The following is a 20,541-nucleotide window of genomic DNA, read 5'->3' on the forward strand; positions in this document are numbered from 1 at the left end:
ATTGGAACAGATATAGTCCGTGAGATTGAGCTGTTTAAGAAAGCTCAAGGGGACTTATTTGCACGAGAGTTGTCTAAGAAAAGTAGGATAGAATTGATGCCTAGTAAATACTAAAAATCTTTGATTCTACATCCTAGATTCCTAATTTCTAATAGTAATTCTATTACGGTATTACCATTTTAATTTGATAAATTCAAAGTTATTGATATGATTCAAAATTTTCTTGTTTCATATGCATGGTGGAAGATGTTTGGCACAAAGGTGCCAAATTTACAAAGGATTGCGATTTGCATCTTGAGCCAACCATCTAGTACATCAGGATGCGAACGTAATTGGAGCCTATTTGAGCACATACACTCAAAGAAGTGCAATAGGTTGGCAGTGAAAAAATTAAATGATCTTGTCTTTGTTCACTACAACCTTCGCCTTCGCCATAGACAAATCCTTGGCACCGATACATCACCAACTGTATTAGAGAATGTTGATCCTCATGCAGAGTGGAACACAAAGATGGTTAATCCTATCTTCAGTGATGAAGATGTGGAGTGGGTAGATCAGGTGGATAGGGAGGCTGAGGCAGTAGCGATGGCAGTTGAGGAGGCTACAGTGCGAGGAGATAGAGTGCAGGACCCTGAGACTAGGAGTGATGGATCCTAGTCTAATGACGAGGATTATGTGGGCGAGGATGAGGATGAGGATGAGGATGAGGTTCAGGCTCCGCCAGAGACACAGGGAGAGAGGATGGCTCTAGAGTCTTACATGACTTATCTTAGGTGCACTCGTAGGAGGACATAAACTACTATTAGCCTTAGTCTTCTAGTTGTTATTTTGATTATGATATATGTTTTGAACTTATGAATTCGATACCATGGAATTTGTAATCCATGAATATTGTAGACATTTGAGTCTTTGACATTGGAGGGACAATATGTTTATTACTTTATAGTTTATAACTTTATATTGTGTTATTCAGTTTTTTTCCTTCAGAAATTCGCTTTTATACTTACGTGATCTATGTAAAATTGTGTATGTGTATTAAGTAGCTTCTATTTATCTCAATTACTATGTATTTGATGTTAATTGACTAAAAGATACATGAACCAATCTTAAAATCCTTAAAAATCTTTGAATTTCATAGGTTTTTCAATTTTTCGAGTCCTTGCCGAGTCCGGTCGCCGAGTCCAAGTCCGAGTCGGATTTTGACCTTTCCGAGTCTGAGGCAAGTCCGAGTCCCGTAACTATGCGTTAAATATAAAGGGCCTCTTATATAAAAGTGAGAGGGAAGGACATTGAATAAAAATATAACTTAATTTAAGTTACCCATGAAGAGGATTGGCCCCCTTGGGATATAAATAAGGCTTAAAAGCTGATTTGATATTTTTGTGAAAAGGATTTGGATATTGTTTTACTTCAAATTGTGAAGGAGTCGCTGCTTCTTCTTCTTGGTTTGTGAGGACAGAATCCCTTGCGGACATCATTTCTCGCATTCTTGAGAAAGACAATCTAATAAATTGACTTGATGATATCATACAAAGATCATTGTTGCGCTTCACCGATGGATGGCTATTCATTCTTCTTTAGTCTAATGTATCAAATCACAAGACTATTCACATTGATAGATTAAAGGAGATAGTTATAAGTTATAGTTGCTATTTGTGTCCGGTTTTTTAAATGACCCCCTTGATATAAGGTTTATCCAAACTGACTTTGGAATTTCGTCAAACACTTATCATGCAACCATTTATGCGTGAAGGTATAATGTTTGAACAATTCACCAAGTGTAGGGATGAAAACAAGAGCAGTGAATATCAACAATATTTAGAAAAATAATTGTTATTTACATTCAGAAATTGATTTGTACAACCTTCTAAGGGCAATAGCAAATATTTCAAGATATTAGTGTCTAAGCACCTACAGACCTGCACCTAATTTTTAAAGAAAGTCAAGAAATATGCAATGCATGAATTTTTAGATGGCACCATTTTTTGTCCTGACTGTTTGCAACCCTGCTGGAGTAAAATTGCTGAATGATTCTGTCTTCTACAATATTGTCGTACCTGTACGCCACTGGAACATTTTTAATTAAAATTTCTCAACCCGCCGAACAGTTCCCAGATGTTATATGATGAATCGCTCAGTATTAATAGCCTCCGAAAATAATAAAAATAATTCTGGACAGTCTGCGATATGGAAATAATGCTTTATAATCGTTGCCCTGTACGGCTCTGTCAGGTACGGCTCTGTCCAGTAAAAAATTGGCTGTGTATTGGTTGCCTTCCTTTGATAAATCTGAGACGCCTTGGGGTATTATATAACTCGTCCCAAGCAAAAATTCAAACTCTTGCTCTGTGAAGAGTTATGAACAAATATACATTTGGTCCTGATCCAAACCTCATTCGAAAAAGCACAATTTCTTCTCCTAAACTCGGCCAGTAGATACTGTAAAAAGAAGATGACCTCCAAACCCTTGCAAGGAACTAAAATCTACAAACCCATCTTTCAGAAATGATCCTTCATGAAATTGCAGAATACCATCTCCATTGAGCAACCCTTCGGAAGATATCTCACTTCCTCAGTTATGCAGATCCAAGGGAGTTTTCGTTCCCAAAGACCTAATGGAAATTTGCAGACCAAAGACCACAAATTGCTCCAATATGATAAATAGTAGAATCCACAAAATCACTTGCTTCAAATGGGTGCCTCCTGCCCTCTATTTATTTACTTTTTGAGAAGTCGCTGGAAGCTTCCAGAACAACTTATTATAATAACTTATTATAATGTATTTTATTATTAATTAACTTTATAAAATTAAATAAATAACTTTATAAAGTTAAACTACAATCTCAGTTCGACATTAAAACAAGTAGGCCCCACTTACTGGATAATAATTTTCTGGGAGCAAAAATGTAATCATCTGTCAACAGAATGACTCTCTCTCCAAAATCATTTGCCTACGAGAGTCGATGATAGGCAAATCCCCGGTAAAAGTTTTGTCACTAAAAAGGGGACATGACAGTCCGCCCTTCCTGAAATTGCTTGTCCTCAAGCAATCTCAAAGCTGGATGCTGCAAAATTGTTTCATTTTCCCAAGTGGCATCTTCAACTAGTAGATCTTTCCATTTAACCAAATATTCTCTGATTACCCTTCTGTGGAGCTATTTTTCCCTGCTTTCCAAAATGAATTCCGGCACTAAGATCAATTTCCCTTCATCATCCAAAGGAGGTAATACTGTAGAAGGTTCCACATTCTGTCCCAGCGCCTTTTTGAGGCGCGACACATGGAACACATTATACACTTTACTATTTGCTGGAAGCTCAATCTCATAAGCCAATTCCCCTATTCGTCTGGTGATCCTGAAAGGCCCATAATATCTAGGCTTAAGCTTTTCTGACCCACTTCTTTTAAGAGTAGATTGCCGAAAGGGCTGAAGCATGAGGTAAACCATGTCACCAACCTCAAAGCTTCTCTCAATTCTCTTCTGATCTGCATACTGCTTATATTGATTCTGTGCCCGAGCAATGTTATCCCGAAGAGTGCTAATAATGTCTTTACTCTCTTGAATCAAATTCCCGACACATGGAACCCAGACATCCCCCATCAGTAAATCAATGAAGCTCGGTGCATCATACCCATATAATGCTCGAAAAAGTGTCATCTGAATTGACATGTGAAAAGTGGTATTGTAACAATATTCACACAAATAAATCCATCTTACCCAAGCCTTCTGCTGATCAGCCACGTAGTTCCTCAAGTAGCCTTCCACCCACTTGTTTACTATCTCCGTCTGTCCATCAGTCTGCAGGTGATAACTAGTACTGGGTGTGAGTTCAGTGCCGCATAATCGAAACACCTCCTTCCAAAAATGACTCAAGAATCTACTGTCCCTGTCACTGACAATACTACGGGGTATCCCATGTAACCTGAGAACCTCTCTGAAGAATACCTCAGCTACCTGTACTGCTGTATAAGTCGTGGTGATGGGAAAGAAGTGAGCATATTTCGTTAGTCTATCCACCACCACATAAATGCAATCGCGTCCCTGAGCCTTGGGCAACCCTGTAATGAAATCCATGGATATGCATTCCCACTTCTATCTCGGGATGGGTAGTGGTTGTAGGAGTCCTGCTAGGAAGGTGTGCTCCTGTTTATTCTGTTGACATACAGAACACTCACGAAATTACTGCAATACATCCTTCTTGAGTCCTTTCCATGTAAACCGTTCCCACACCTGTCTATATGTTTTAAAGTACCCTGGATGACCAGCTATGGGTGAATCATGAAGAGCTCGCATAATAGACCGTTTCACCTTCGATCCTGGGACTAAAAAGATCCTGCTCTTGTAAATGATCAAGTCATCCACAAGTGAATACCTAGTGTCAACAATTGTCCCATCAACTATCCCAGATGCCCAAGAGTCTCTAACATATTCTGCAAGAATCAAATGCTTCCAATCCTCAGAGATCTCAATCATTGCATTAAGATGTGGCCTGCGTGACAAGGCATCTGCTACAACATTCTGAGTGCCTTTAACGTATGATATATCGAAGTCGTATGCCTGCAGCTTACTCACCCATTTTTGTTGTCTATCATTGAGATCTCTCTGCCCAAGAAAATGTCTCAAACTATTGTGATCAGTTTTTATACAAAACTTACCACCTACTAAATACTGCCTGAACTTAGCTAATGCGTGCATGATAGCTAACATCTCCTTGTCATAAATGCTGAATGATTTCTCTAGCCCACGGGGTTTCCTGCTCATATGCAATAGGGTGTTTGTCCTGCATCAAAACAGCCCCAATACCATCTCCTGAGGCATCACACTGAAGTTCAAATGGTTTCGAGAAATCGGGCAATGCTAGTACCGGGCATGAAGTCATGATCTCCTTAAATCTATCAAAACAAGCCTGTGCTTTTGCTGTCCAAACAAAAGCTCCTTTTTTGAGCAAATCTGTCATAGGAGCCGCATGTCGCGAATATCCACAAACAAATTTGCAATAGAAGCCACATAAACCAAAGAATCCTCTCAGTTGGGTCAGGTTCTCAGGAATAGGCTACTCCACAATAGCACGAGTCTTATCAGGATCCATCCGTACTCCTCTACTGATAATATGACCTAAGTATAATAACTCGGTCATGCCCAAATCACATTTGGACTCTTTGGCATACAAGGACTCTACCTGCAAGGTATTTAATACTGTCTCTAAATGCTCCATATGCTCACGCCATGTCCGACTGTATACCAAGATATCATCAAAGAAAACCAACACAAATTTCCTCAGCTGATGATGGAAGACCTTATTCATGGTGGACTGGAAAGTAGCTGGTGCATTGGTCAACCCGAATGGCATCAATATAAACTCAAAGTGTCCATAATGACATCTGAAGGCAGTCTTCTCTATCTCTTGTTCTCTGACTCTGATCTGGTGGTAACCCGATCTCAAGTCTATCTTACTGAAGTAGCATGCCCCATGTAGTTCATCTATCAGCTCATCAATCTGTGGAATAGGATATCTATTCTTAATGGTCTTCTTATTCAACATTCTGTAATCAATGCACATCCGTAGAGAACCATCTTTCTTTTTTACCAAAACTACTGAAGAAGCAAAAGGAGACTTACTAGGTCTAATGTGTCCCATTGCGAGAAGCTCCTTGATGGTTTTTTCTATTTCATCTTTGAGCCTCTTTGGATGTCTGTATGGAGTGATCATAACTAGTTTAGCACCTTCTTCTAATTCGATGATGCGCTCAATCCCTCTATCAGGTGGTGTTCCAGGTGGAATATCGTTGAATACCTTACTATACTTTTCCCTCAATATCTGGATGTCTGGATGATATTTCGTCTTTTGTTGTTCCTCCTTTGTAGGCATGCGAGTACACACGGTTGCCCATTCAATATCGTTATGCCTCACCAACCTTTCCAATCTTCTTAGAGAAATAGTTCAGATATCACTATTCCTGATAGCTCTCAACACATGTTGCTTCCCATCTACCTCAAACTTGATCTCCATGTCCTTGAGACGGAAAGTGACTTCACCCAATAAACGTAACCATGCCATACCCAAAACGATATCCAAGTCGCCCATATTGACCACATGGTAATCTGCTTTAAACTCATAATTATTCAGACGTAAAGGCATGTCTCTGACCATTCTATTGCACTTAAGAGTGTATCCATCGGCAACCTGTACTCGGAGACCCTCAAACTCCTCTGTCTTGATTCCACGGCGCTCAACCAATCGTGCATCAATGAAATTGTGTGTGGCACCTGTATCAACCAATGTGATCACCTTCTGTCCTGCTAGAACACCACGTAACCTAAAAGATCCCTCCTGTTGAATACTAGACAAACGCCCCTGCTGTAAATGTAACTCAATTTCTTCCTTTTGTTCTGAATTTCCTGTTTCTCCTTCAGGTTCTGAACTACTGTGATCATCCTCATTTGTTGCACTGTCGGAATCTGACCCTTCGTAATATGCCCACATAACTCTGTTGGCCTTTCCTTTAGGTCTCAGAGGACAATCATGGCCCCTGTCATATGGGCCTTTGCAATAGAAGCATAGTTTCTTTCTGCGCAAATCGTTTAATGCTTTTGCATCCAAGGGTGATTTTCCTTTGGTTTCAATACTCTTCCCTTTATTCTTATCAAACTTCTTATTGTCTGTGAAAGAAGTAGTACTCTTGGTAGTGAACCTACTAGAAGATGCTGTTAGCTCCATAATCCGCGCTTTCCTCATGGCCCCCTGAAGTGTTGGTGGATCAAATGCCTTAATCCACCCCTTAAGGGGTTCGGACAATCCTTCTCTGAATAGGATAACCAACTGTCTCTTAGACACATCCTGTACCATAACTGACAACCTCTGAAATTCACTAATATAAACCTCCAAATTGCCTGACTGTCTTAACTGAGTGAGGTCGCGAAAATAAATCTCTGGATCTTTTTTATCAAAACATTCAACCAATCTGTCCACAAAGTCCTGGTAAGATGTCACCTGGTTGTGTTGCAACGTAACCATCCCATGTGACCACCAATCATGGGTTGCTCCCTCCAAATGCAAAGTGGCATATCTGATGGCATCTATCTCTGACATAGGCCTCAATGCCAGGAATGTATCCAACTTATGAACCCAAGCCTGTGCTGTCATCTGACCACTACCATCGAAAAATGGTAAAGTGAGTTTGCTAACAGCTCGCTGCAACTCACTATCATGACCTCCTCTAGACCTCCTATTCTGACAGCTGCTCCTCATATGCTCTCTCCTTTGGTTTAGATAGCGATCAAAGTTCAATAGTTCACGCACATGCGGGGGTAATACCTGCCATTCTGTAGTAGCAGCTCTGAGATCATCCTGGAAATCATCCGGCAAATCATCTTCTCCTATCTCCTGAGCCTCCTCCCTTAGGAAGGTGGGATGAGTAGGCCTATTTGGTGTCCATAATCTGCGCCTAGGAGCACCCTGTGAGCCTGCCACACTTCTATTATCATGATCAGGTGTACCTCTACCTTGTTCCTGAATCTTGGGCTGAACAACTCTCTCCATTATGGTAGTCAAAGCTTGTAGTGACTGAGCTATTTCTTGTGGTCCAGTAGTCATGATTCTGTAAAAGTCTCTGGTTTCATCATCATCAACTCTGGGAAATCTCAGTAGACTCTGTGATTGTCTTTCACCCATATTTTTGCCCTTAAGTATTGTTCTCCTGCGAATATAATATTTGGAATATGATTGCATAAGATGTCCTACCCAACGGGATGGCAAGAACACTGCTCTAATACCACTAAAATGACCCCCTTACTATAAGGTTTATCCAAACTGACTTTGGAATTTCGTCAAACACTTATCATGCAACCATTTATGCGTGAAGGTATAATGTTTGAACAATTCACCAAGTGTAGGGATGAAAACAAGAGCAGTGAATATCAACAATATTTAGAAAAATAATTGTTATTTGCATTCAGAAATTGATTCGTACAACCTTCTAAGGGCAATAGCAAATATTTCAAGATATTAGTGTCTAAGCACCTACAGATCTGCACCTAATTTTTAAAGAAAATCAAGAAATATGCAATGCATGAATTTTTAGATGGCACCTTTTTTTGTCCTGACTGTTTGCAACCCTACTGGAGTAAAATTGCTGAATGATTCTGTCTACTACAGTACAGTCGTACCTGTACGGCACTGGCACGTTTTTAATTAAAATTTCTCAACCCGCCGAACAGTTCCCAGATGTTATATGATGAATCGCTCAGTATCAATAGCCTTCGTAAATAATAAAAATAATTCTGGACAGTCTGCGATATGGAAATAATGCTTTATAATCTGTGCCCTATACAGCTCTGTCCAGTAAATAATCGGCTGAGTATCAGTTGCCTTCCTTTGATAAATCTGAGACGCCTTGGGGTATTATATAACTCGTCCCAAGCAAAAATTCAGACTCTTTCTCTGTGAAGAGTTATGAACAAATATGCATTTGGTCTTGATCCAAACCTCATTCGAAAAAGCACAATTTCTTCTCCTAAACTCGGCCAGTAGATACTGTAAAAAGAAGATGACCTCCAAACCCTTGCAAGGAACTAAAATCTACAAATCCATCTTTCAGAAATGATCCTTCATGAAATGGCAGAATACCATCCCCAATGAGCAACCCTTCGGAAGATATCTCACTTCCTCAGTTATGCAGATCCAAGGGAGTTTTCGTTCCCAAAGACCTAATGGAAATTTGCAGACCGAAGACCACAAATTGCTCCAATATGATAAATAGTAGAATCCACAAAATCACTTGCTTCAAATGGGTGCCTCCTGCCCTCTATTTATTTACTTTTTGAGAAGTCGCTGGAAGCTTCCAGAACAACTTATTATAATAACTTATTATAATGTATTTTATTATTAATTAACTTTATAAAATTAAATAAATAACTTTATAACGTTAAACTACAATCTCAGTTCGACATTAAAACAAGTAGGCCCCACTTACTGGATAATAATTTTCTGGGAGCAAAAATGTAATCATCTGTCAACAGAATGACTCTCTCTCCAAAATCATTTGCCTACGAGAGTCGATGATAGGCAAATCCCCGGTAAAAGTTTTGTCACTAAAAAGGGGACATGACAGTTTTGCTGGCCATACTTCTTGGGCTAGTTGTACCACATCATTGTTGGCATGAGCCTTTGCACAGCTGGCTGATCAAAGTTGAATGCAATAATCTGCCATTAGGTGGCACTGTGAGTATACTATAGAGTGATTTCTTCATGCTATTTCAAATTGAGGTTGAGTTGGACATCCAGGGTTTTGTGTGATATTTATTACTGATTTTATGCTACATGTTCATCATTTTCATGAACCAGCAACTGGTTATGTTAGATATATGTTCGTAATCATATTTCACCATCTGAGCATCTCAAATTTGATCTTTGCATTGTATCTGAAAGTTTACTATGTATTATAAACATCCTTCAATGCAACGATGGCGACAAGCCCCTGTTCAATTAGATAGTTGCACAATCATTCTCTATTTGATGATATTTTAGTAAATGAGTTGGAGCAGACATCCCCTACTCATCAAGCTATTGATCTCTAAAAGCATTGTGTTTGTGATTTTCATATAATTGTATTGATTGAGTTGCAGCGAACATCGCACACTCAACCAATTAGTTTATCTTTGAGAGTATTTGTACATGGGACTTTGAGCTACATACATGTCATTTGAAGGTAATCCTTAGCATCAAGTTATACCCTTTCACATTTGTCTCAAAGCAAAAAAATTAGGGGCGGTCATTATAGAAATACAATGGTCAACAATTATTTAAGTGCCATTATGAATTGCATGAAGATACATTGAACAACAGGTGGCAAATTGGTAGCATTGTGATTCTTTGCCTCAACTTAGGCCACCACAATTGGAAAGTGAACATAGAAGCAAAAATGGGAAAGGCCTTAGTTTTTAGGAGCAATGTCTTCCACTTCTTTTCCCCATTTTTGGAGAGCACGTGTATGCAGCTTAACGGGGAGCACCATTTAAGAATCAAATAGAATAACACCACAGTAGATAAGATAAAATAATGATATTAATGTCCAACCAGAGACCAACAAGGTTCTATAGGACTAAAAGATACAACAGTGCAATGAAGAAAACTAACCAGCGGGAACACCCAACTATGTACGGGAAAAAAAGCACTACAAAAAGGAAAACAACCAAAAGAAAGAGAGAAGGACCATCAGTCCTTTCTCGGTACAAAGAACTCCCGTACAAAAGGTCTGGGCCCGGCTCCACCTCTACCTCTGTTTAGCAATGGGGGTAGGGTGCTACTGTCTAAGGAACCCTTGTCGAGGTCTGACCGATCTGGTGTGTCCAAAGATGGGCAAAAGAGGTTGTTTACTACCCCCAGAAGTGGGCATGGATAGAAAGAAGTCTATGATGAGCTGATCCATGGCCTAGTTCTGAGGGAACAAGAGGAGTAAAGTGATTAATGATGGCTGACAAACACTACCTACACAACTCTTTTTATCTAGAAAATATATAATTAGTAACAAAAATCATGTAAATTGTAAGGACTAATTTCAAATGCAAAATAAGCAATAATTACAAAACAGTAGATATTTCAGTGTGATTTTTAAAGAGAAGTCACACATGGAGCCAAAATTTCTACTGCAAAATCACTATAGCGCTAGGCTAGTATAGCCGTATCAAAATGTGCAAACATTGAACATAAACATAAATGGAAGACGATTATATTGCAATGGCAGTGCATTCAATAAACAACCAAATAATGACAGATTGAGATGCAAAATGATGTCATCACCAACCCCCTGGACTTCCTATAAGAGAAAGAAGTGCACTTGGATTTTTGAAAAGAGTCTGAAACCATTGAACATGTTTCTAAATATGACTTTCATAGGACATAAAGGAGAAATCATATTGCATTAAATAAGACATTGTTTGCCAATTTCTCAAAGGAAATGAGGCCGAAGTTCTGTCAGAATGCCCTAATGGATTAAAACCAAAAGCAAACACTGGTTGAATACATGATAACTGCACCTAAATCTTGAATAGAAAAATGTTATTTGAAAATATATATATATATATATATATCTTACAGCAAATTCTGTATTTTGAGGCTCAAAATAATGATTTTTTGTGCATAATTTATGAAACACCTAAACTTTGCAGTATACTTCTAAACAGAAGGGAAAGTCAATTACCATGCACAATGCACCAATGGCAAGTGCCAAGTTTTCTCCTGCGCTTGGCACAACCTCTTCTGCTATGCTCTGTATGTCCTGTTGAAGTTAGAAATTTACTGTTTAGACATACTATGAAAACTATTTGTTAAGATTGCTTGAAGAAATAAACAGACATGCTGACTAATGTACTAACAAGTGAATTCAATGACACTCAATCTAGTTATCATCAATTCCAGAAATTTTGACAAGATGCAAATGTTCCTCAAGAAAAATTGAATCTCTTAGTTTCTTAATACTCTTATCCAGCACTAACAATACAAAGCAACCTATAGAATATATAGAAAATTTACAAATCAGACTGTTCATATGGGCTTAACATTTTGAAGACCAGAAAAAATACTTTATGCAAAGGAAAATGTATTTAACACCATAAAATCAGTGTCAACAATGAAAAATCAGACTATGTAACTAAAAAATGTAGTTAAATCCGGTTGATCATTATAAAACATTAAAAATAATACCATGCAAAGAAAATTGTACTAAGCTGACAAGGTCCATATGTATAATAACCCCAACTGGTTATGATGTCATCAAACACCAAATTCTTTTATAATTTTGTTGTTTGACATTTCATCAAACACTTTGCAAGCAAGCTCTGATACCACTGTAATGAGCTTTGTTGGCTCTCAAACAATTTATGATGAAGAATTGATTCTTTTTTTTCATTTTTGATGTTTTGCAGTTTTTGATACAACAATATAGCAGCAAAATAGAAGATATTGCAATAATAATTTAAACTCAAATATTTGGAAATCACATAGGGAATATACAACAGAAAATTTCAAATTTTAATTCCAATTTAGATAGTGAGTATTTTCACAAAATATCAACAACCCAGTTGATAAAATATCCCCCATTATCTAAATCAACAATACCCGGAAAAATTAGAAGTTACAGTCCATGAAGTTACATATAGACATGCTTTGCAGACCCTCTAAAATGAACACTAGTAGTAGCAAAAGAATTCTCCAACAAATAAATGCAACTCCAGATATGTTGCTCCCAAAGTGCAGATAAAAATAATGCCCGATAACAGATATAAACGGTGCCCAACCAACTCTAAATTAACTAGCACACAATTTCATATAATAATTCTAACAAATGCCTTCACAAATTTCAAAACAATCTCCAGCAGCAAGAAAAATTAAATTTTTCCTTAGCAACAATTAATACAGTAGGAAAAAAAGGTAATTGTATACCTCAGCACAATTGCAAATGCAATCCTCAGAATGAAAACTAAGAATTGAATCTACAATACTTCAACTGTAGATCCCAAACCCTTATACTTTAGCAAGCGCACAAAATTTCAAAACTTCGGAAGTGTCACAAAGACAAAAAGAGAAAAATAGTATTCAATCGGATGCCTTACTCATCGAATGGGCTCATATTTATAATCTCCAAATGGCACAAAGTTTCCCAAATGAACTTCACTTAAGAAACTTCCCACACACAACAATAAAATATAATAAAGTGTCATTATAATCCAATTTATTAATTGCTTTTAGCTCCGAAAATGACCTTTTCCACCATAACTTAATATTCTAACACGTAAGACCACTGTTTATTGTTCCCATGATTTAAAACTTTTCGTATCAGTTCCAATGAGCTATGATACTAAGGTGAACAACCAACAAAAATAACAACTTCAACATATATAGATGAACAAAAATAATAATTTACCTATCTTGCGAAAACAACTAAAGAAGCATCAAAATTGAAATCTGACAAAACCAAAGTGATCCTAATGATGAAAGATGATGAATGAACATGACGGGGTGACTTACTATAAATAGATGCTCCTTCCAAGATTCTTGGAGCTCAAACCGGAAGCCTAAAATAAAAACTGAGAGCATCCCCCAACTCCTCTAACTCAACTGAGCTCATCAGAACCAACAGATAGACTTACTATAAATTGTAAGTCCCTCAAATGGAGCCAAACACACCATAGGCTGTTGAAAAGCCTATAAACACACAATTGAGACCCTCAAATCCCACTGTCAGCTCACAAGGGTCACAATGGTGAACTGACCTGGCCAACTACAGGAACCTACTAAAAGTGGGGACATTAGAATATGATCAGTTTAAACTATGCATTTAACCTCCAGTTTCCCTTAACTCTGTCAAGGATAAACTGATTAGGTGCAGTGTGCAGAACCATAGTCCCTCCTCTAATAGGAAGGGCGACTCTTCTTCCCTAATTACCTACTAACAAAGTTACCAAATTCTTCCCTGGCAACCCTAAAGTCTATGTTGAACAAATGATAGCTTCAATCAGATATAGGAATGATGATCAATTCTATGATATACATATGTCTGTGTATATATATCAATATACACTGTTTATACTGATATATATACATACAGATTTAATTGTTTATCAACATATCATCATTGGATCTAATATTTGGAAATCGATTATCATCCATGTACCTAATTGAAACATCATAAGTTCCAGGAGAATATTACTTGCAGATTATTATCATTTCTTGTTCCATACATAATACAGATTGAGCAATGATTATTGGTGATTACATTCAGATCAGATATTTGTTTGTGCAGAGATTTCAATCACACCGAACTTGATTACATTGTCTATATCGGTCATTGGTTGCTCGAGGCATAATCAATGCATAAACCCGATCAGTGATCGGATGTCTAATTTTTAATGAAAGGGCACAAATGAATGGGTGTGCCTCGTGGAGACATGTCCACTCATTGGACATACCTCTTCCATATGTATATATTGCAGATCCAACCTTCAAAGAGGGACACTGAAATTAATTAGTATAAGCCTCTTGGAGATCAAGCATCTAAAATCAGATTCAGATTAGTGAAAACAATAAGCAGTATTTCTCAATATTGTTAAGGCATCATTACTACATTTGATGAGAATAGAATTATCCATATTCTGATTACAACCTGCAAGAAAAATTGACAGACATAAACATATCATTAAAGAGTCAAAAAATTAAAAGAACATATACAGTTCAAATCTGCAATATATCTAATCATATTAAAATGGTACTGAAGCCTTGATAAGGAAGATCCGATTAGATTTGAGAGTGCAGATTATCTAGAATATAGGTTCTCTCAATTTCCACAATCAGTCAACATCTAAGAGCACCACATTGAAGCCATGCATGCATAGAGATCATTCTGCTCTCTTTCCTTCTGCAGATGTAATCAAAATAGTCACCAGCACTGCTTGTATTTACCAAATGGATTGTATCATTCAAAATGCCAATAGTAATATCTGATACTGCTGATCATATCAGATGCATACATATTGTCTAAATGCTGATCAGATGACAACAGTTACTATACATTCTGAACACAAGCATTATAATACAGAAGTTTAGGTGTCGACATTTGACCAATTTGGGATGTGTTCAATATTGTGAATAAATGGAGTGTAACTTAATCCATGAGGAGTTTGTAACTACAAGATGCTTGTATTCAACAGAAGCATGACCATTGTGCTTTGATAAATATTTATCAAGAGTAACCATTTTTCTAATAGACATTGATAATATTTGAGCGAGTATTAATTTTCACCAGCTTCATCTATTGGATGCAGTTGGGAAACTGGAATTCATCATTGAATGAATTCTGGACACTGTAACATTTATTTGTCATGATCATTCAAGGAAATAATATTGCCACCAAGAACAATGTCAGGAGATTGCATAAACGGTTCACACATCTTATTGAGAAAGAAATCACCATTGACAGGTGTATATGGCTTGACCCTCAAATTTGGGGAATATAAAAAGGAGTGAATTCAATCGCATGTCTCATTCCCGTATGTTAGGGAGCTGCACTTAATATGACAAGCCATGTGGTCTCGCCTTCAATTCCCAGTGGAACGATATTAATATAAAGACATTTGACGAATGCTCTCTCTTTGTTAAACACATATTAACATCGCATCCCTTCAGGTCCATATGTGGATATAACATATCGATTCATATGCAATTTTTCAGATATTACACATTGAGTTGTCACTCCAAATCATTCTTGAAGATCACTATCAAAACATTAATCGTAGACAAAGAAGATACAAGATATATTTTATGGCTATTGACTGGTGGAAATTGTGGTCTATGAAAATTGTTATCGGTACATATTTTGTATAGCCAAAGGCATAAAGGATTTACGTTAATGCTAATAGCATGAGATTCCATGTATTCCCTATGCTGTGCATATCACATGCTACAGTTTGGTATCCATCAGAATATGGCTGTGTTGACCTGTTAGGTTACATCAGTATGGAAAATGTATTTAAAAGTAACGGTGCCTGTATAGAAGTTTTCAAAATTGTTGCACACAAAAGCTTTCAGAATTTATTCCAACCTGCCTGAGTCTCAGCAATATCATCATGGATATTATGGAGGCCTCAAGTTTGTTTGATTTTATTTATTACGTTGGATGTGTTGAAGAAGATGACTAGTTATGGGTGTGCAGTTAGAAATAGTTTGTGAAAGCTTTCTCAAATATTGAAGCAATTGATGATAAAAGGCAGTGTTACACTAGCACGGGGGTGCGGCAGTGCGAGGGGGACATTGGGTCGAGTTTCAAGTGTGGGAAAAAAAAGGGCCTCGATTTAGGGACAGTGGAGGGACAACGGGGGTGCGGCAGCAAGGGCGCAGAGGGGGGGTGTGATGGGGGGAGGAGGAGGAAGGGGGTTGCATAGTATATATAATAATATATATGAATGAAAATGCTAATTATGAAATGATACTTCAATATATATTATATTATATAACATGCCAAATATCATTGAAATGCGATTCACAAATCATAAGTTCAAACTTAAAATTAAAACTTCATAACCATTACCAATGACCATTTAACAAATTAACTTAGTTCAAGATGCAAGATTCAAAATTCATTGTTCAAATATGAATATCATATATCATAAAGATGCTCATGATGACAATGAGCCGAGTAGCATGAAACAGTGAAATGAAATAATGTATCATAGCCATATCAAAGGGAATGCAATCAAAAAAATGACAAAATGTCAATAATGAGAATGGAATCATCCCAAGTGCTCTCTAATCATCCCCTATACCTAAGTCCTCATCACTGGAACTACTAGACTCCTCACGGGTAAGATCCAAATCCACTAAAGGAACACCAACTAGCCCTACATTGGCTTCTGCTACATCGTCATCCTCATCAATCTGAGCTAGATCCTTTGGCTCCGCATCCCATTGTGTTGCAGGGCTCTCCTTGTATTTGCGTGTCTTGCGATCTTTGAGCCACAAGAAACCACGTACAACAACAAACTTCTCCGCTCTCTTAGAGGTAAGTCTACTCTTCTTAACAGAGTAAATGAAGCTATAGGTGGACCAGTTCCTCTCTGCAGCTGAGGAGCTAGACACCTAAGATAACAAAGTTGAAAGTTATAACTTATAAACAAACATTCATACAATTTGTAACAAATAATAAATGGTAAATCATTGAATCAATGAATCATAAATTAAAATCAGTAAAGTAAAACTCTTAAAGTTAAGATTATAAAGGGGTGGAATTTCGAATTACAAACATGAGAAAGCAATCGGATGGCTAGTGAGGTGATCTTTGACTTCTGTGACCCATGACATTTCCACCACAAATGGGATTCTTTTGTGTCATAGTTTTGAGATCCACCTTTGCAATATCCGAGTATCCTACAAGTTACAAGTTTACAACATAATATTAATATAACTTAAATAAAGTTATAAGTAACAATTAAAAGAATTTATAACTATAAAGAGTTTAGAGCACTGAATCAAGATTTAAGGATTACCTGAAAGACTAGCGAATTTGGACCACTCAGTGCGAATCTCACTAGCAGTCTTAGTATCATACATCTTGGCAATGCATCGAAAGAACCCATTCTTAACCTCATCATGCTAAAGTGGTGTGACTCTACCAGGCCTAGGTATGTACCACTTTGGGTTCAATGCATAGGTAGCCATGTGCAAAGGAGAGTTCAACTTCTCCCACCTGCGGTGAATATTAGGCTCAATGTGCTCCATATAGAATGCTATAGTGGGGCCTCTCTCACGCACAGCAGCCCTCATCTACCCAAGCATGGAATCAATGCACTCATAAACCTCTCCAAGGCTAGGTGAATCTGCATCTCCATATCTAATCACTTGAAACACTAGAGTAATGATGGAGACTATGTATTTTGTGTCACTCCAAAACTAATCACTCTTCACTGCCTCCTTTACCCTCTTCCCCTACTCTGTTCTGGACTCAGACCATTGATTTCATTCTTGTGTCATAACCATGAGTTGCAATGGCTCTTGCAACTCAATCATTCTCTCCAAGAGAATATAATATGATGTATACCTGGTCTCAATTGGTTTCAGAAATTGCTTCTTTGTGAAGCTCCTAAAAAGTGCATGTGATGTATGGTGATTGTAGATAAACATCTACACCCCTCTCCCATCATTAACCACCTTTCTAATCCACTCTATTTTCCCCATGTCTTTGAGTGCATTATTCATGGCATGCACACATGGAGTCCACCAAATATGCCTATAGGCTGCCAAAAACAAGCCTCCTTGCCGCTTTGAACACATGTTGCATCTGTCACAACTTGGACCACATTTTGTGGCCCAACCTCCTCAATGGCATCTCTAAGCACTTGAAACTGAAAATTAGCATCTTTATGATGCCTTGAACAATCAACTGGCCTCAAAAAGCATGGGCCCTCAGTGCATGTAACCATAATGTTGATGACTGGACGATGACTAATGACCATCCACCCATCCATGATAATGTTGCAGCCTGAATCCATCCAACATGCTTTCATTTGCTCCATCAAGATCCTAACCTTGTCATAGGCTCTATCTAACACTATGTTCCTCAAATTGTAGTCACCTAGTGGCACATATGATGGCTCTACCTTATTCACTGCCATGGACATCGTCCTCACAAAATAGGGAGATTAAGCCACATGTGTAGGGATGTCATTGGAAAAGAAGAAATCACCAAAAACATCATCTAACCATTCCCTTGCGTGCATGTTAAATAAATGAGCAATGGGGTTACTACCACTACGACTTGTAGTTGCTTTCTATTTCCAACTACTACTATCCCCTACTGAACTGTGTGTAGGTGACGAAAAGGATGGTGTAGGTGACATAGTCCCTGCTCTCTAATCCAAGGTACGAACAGATGTATCTTGTTGCCTCTGTAACTGTTGTATACCCTCTACCTATTGTCTAGCACCCAAAGATCTAGGCACTTGAACATCAATATCATCAGGAATGCCCCATAGTTTGTTCACCTCAATCCTACATTTCACATTCTCGGGATTTGACAAGAATATACATGGGTTTATGCCATAACGAGTCCAAAAAAGGTGGTGTGAATTAACTCTTGTAATATTGCCAAACCATTCTGTGCCACATATATTATACTTCCATTTACATGTACCACCACCTGAAGGTGTAGGACATGTAATTTTTACAACAAACTGTTTTAGAGGGGACTTTGGATCATAAGGACCCCTAGCATACTTTGCCAAAATCTTTTAAGGGCAATCAATAGAAGGCACCCCTAGTGCAACATAAGGAGGCTCTTCCTCAAATTGTTCATCTACATTAGCCCCATGATCACTTCCCTCGTGCTCAGAGTCATAATCAGATGCACTTGCCTCATTAATTTCTATGTCTTCTCCACTTTGGCTCGATCATGATGCCATTTATAAAACTACATTTCACAAAATGAAAATAAAATTTAAAATTATAAAAATGATCATGATATATTTCAGTCCAAGTAAAAATAACTAAATACTAAATACATTTCAGCATATTTTTTAATTTTTATTATAAGAACAATGAAAAATTAATATAGATAATAAAAATCATAGAACTATCAACAAGATTCAAGAATGAAACATTAAAAAATTTAAAGTTGAAACTTGAAAGTAAATCTAAATACTAAATTTAAAAATTATAAATTGATTTCTAAAATAAATAAAAAGTTGTAAAATTAAAAAAACCTACCTTGAACTTGAAGAGACACTTGCCAAATCAAATCTTTTTGCTCCTCTTGATCTTGCAATCCCTTGCAAAATCACCCACTAAGCTCTCACAAACTCCTCCAAACTCTTTTACTCACTTAGCTCCTTGCTGCTCCAAAATAATGAAATGAAATGGTGAAATGAAAATGAGGTCTATTGGTCTTATTAAACCTTCAAATAGACCACATGAGACCCACACCCAATCAGGGTTAGCATACGTTAAAAAACAAATCTAAAAATAAATGCAAAAATATTTATTTTTCTAACCTTTTCGGCCATTTACCCTAGGAGCACTCCCACACTGGAGCACCCACCATGCACCTGGGTCTCACGTCCAACCCGGGTGCTCAGCCGGTGTGGCCAAGGTGCAGCGCTGCAAAATCAGCCGGCGGGGGTACTCAGGTGCGTGACACACCCGCACCAGGTGCTTACGTGCACCAGATGCGTCGGGTTTTTGACCCGGGTGTGTACACCAGGGTTACACTAGTAAAAGGCTAAAGTGGTAAAGACAAACTTGGTAAAGTTTCTTGCAGACAAGGCGTCAAAATAGTATTTGAGTTATGGATGGACAAATCACCCAAGTTGGGATAAGCGAGCCTTTGAAAGGCCAGTATCAATTACCTCTATTGAGTCTTCAATAGTTTTGTGGAAATTGTTGATTTTGGCACCATCATTAGAGACGCAATCCATTATTAATTGTAGAATAGCATGGGAGTTTATAACAGAAACACAACATGGAAGAATTAAGTATAACTATATACCATATGCTTTTGGATCAAGGACTTCTAAATTGCAAATTGTACTAAGCAAAAAAGGGGCTACTAATGACAAAGGGGCAATCCAGTCAAGCAACGCCTCATCGGAGGAATCTTCAGATATATTTAAAACGTGTAATTGGACTTTTGACAGATGATGTGTTTACTCCTGAGAATGTTGCTATATCAGTCTAGACAATTGAGTGTCTAAGCATACTAGGAATAATAAAGCTAACGATGTCGACAATTTAGCTTTCATGGGCCCTACCAGTAATTTTGGCAAGATCCAAGAAAGGAGCAAAGTCAACAACAAAATGCAAGGTAGCTTTAGTAGCAGGATAATCTATGGAAGTTGGTGAATTAGAGGATTGTCACCTAAAATGATGTTTTTGGACACAATCTTTGAGGTTATAGTTGGACATTGATAATGATAATGATGATTCATCAGTCAGACCTAATTGCATTCTTGGAGCAAGATATGCTTCCGTGAGAGAGGGACCAGCTATAGGATCTCCTTTAAT

The 20,541-nt window shown here is 37.7% G+C and overlaps 1 protein-coding gene across 2 annotated transcripts in view; it reads right to left on the reverse strand.

Moving 5' to 3' along the window:
• RST1 (ARM repeat superfamily protein) overlaps positions 1-20,541 on the reverse strand; it is a 334,110-nt gene that overhangs the window by 110,848 nt on the left and 202,721 nt on the right. For both annotated transcript variants that reach the window (XM_089823823.1, XM_089823825.1), the window contains exon 18: positions 11,198-11,275. In XM_089823823.1, the coding sequence (XP_089679949.1) occupies positions 11,198-11,275 (78 nt within the window). The remainder of the gene's footprint in view (positions 1-11,197; positions 11,276-20,541) is intronic.

This window comes from Cupressus sempervirens, chromosome 1, assembly GCF_028749045.1.
Source record: "Cupressus sempervirens isolate cs-2001-9-10 chromosome 1, ASM2874904v1, whole genome shotgun sequence".
NCBI classification, from domain to species: Eukaryota; Viridiplantae; Streptophyta; class Pinopsida; order Cupressales; family Cupressaceae; genus Cupressus; species Cupressus sempervirens.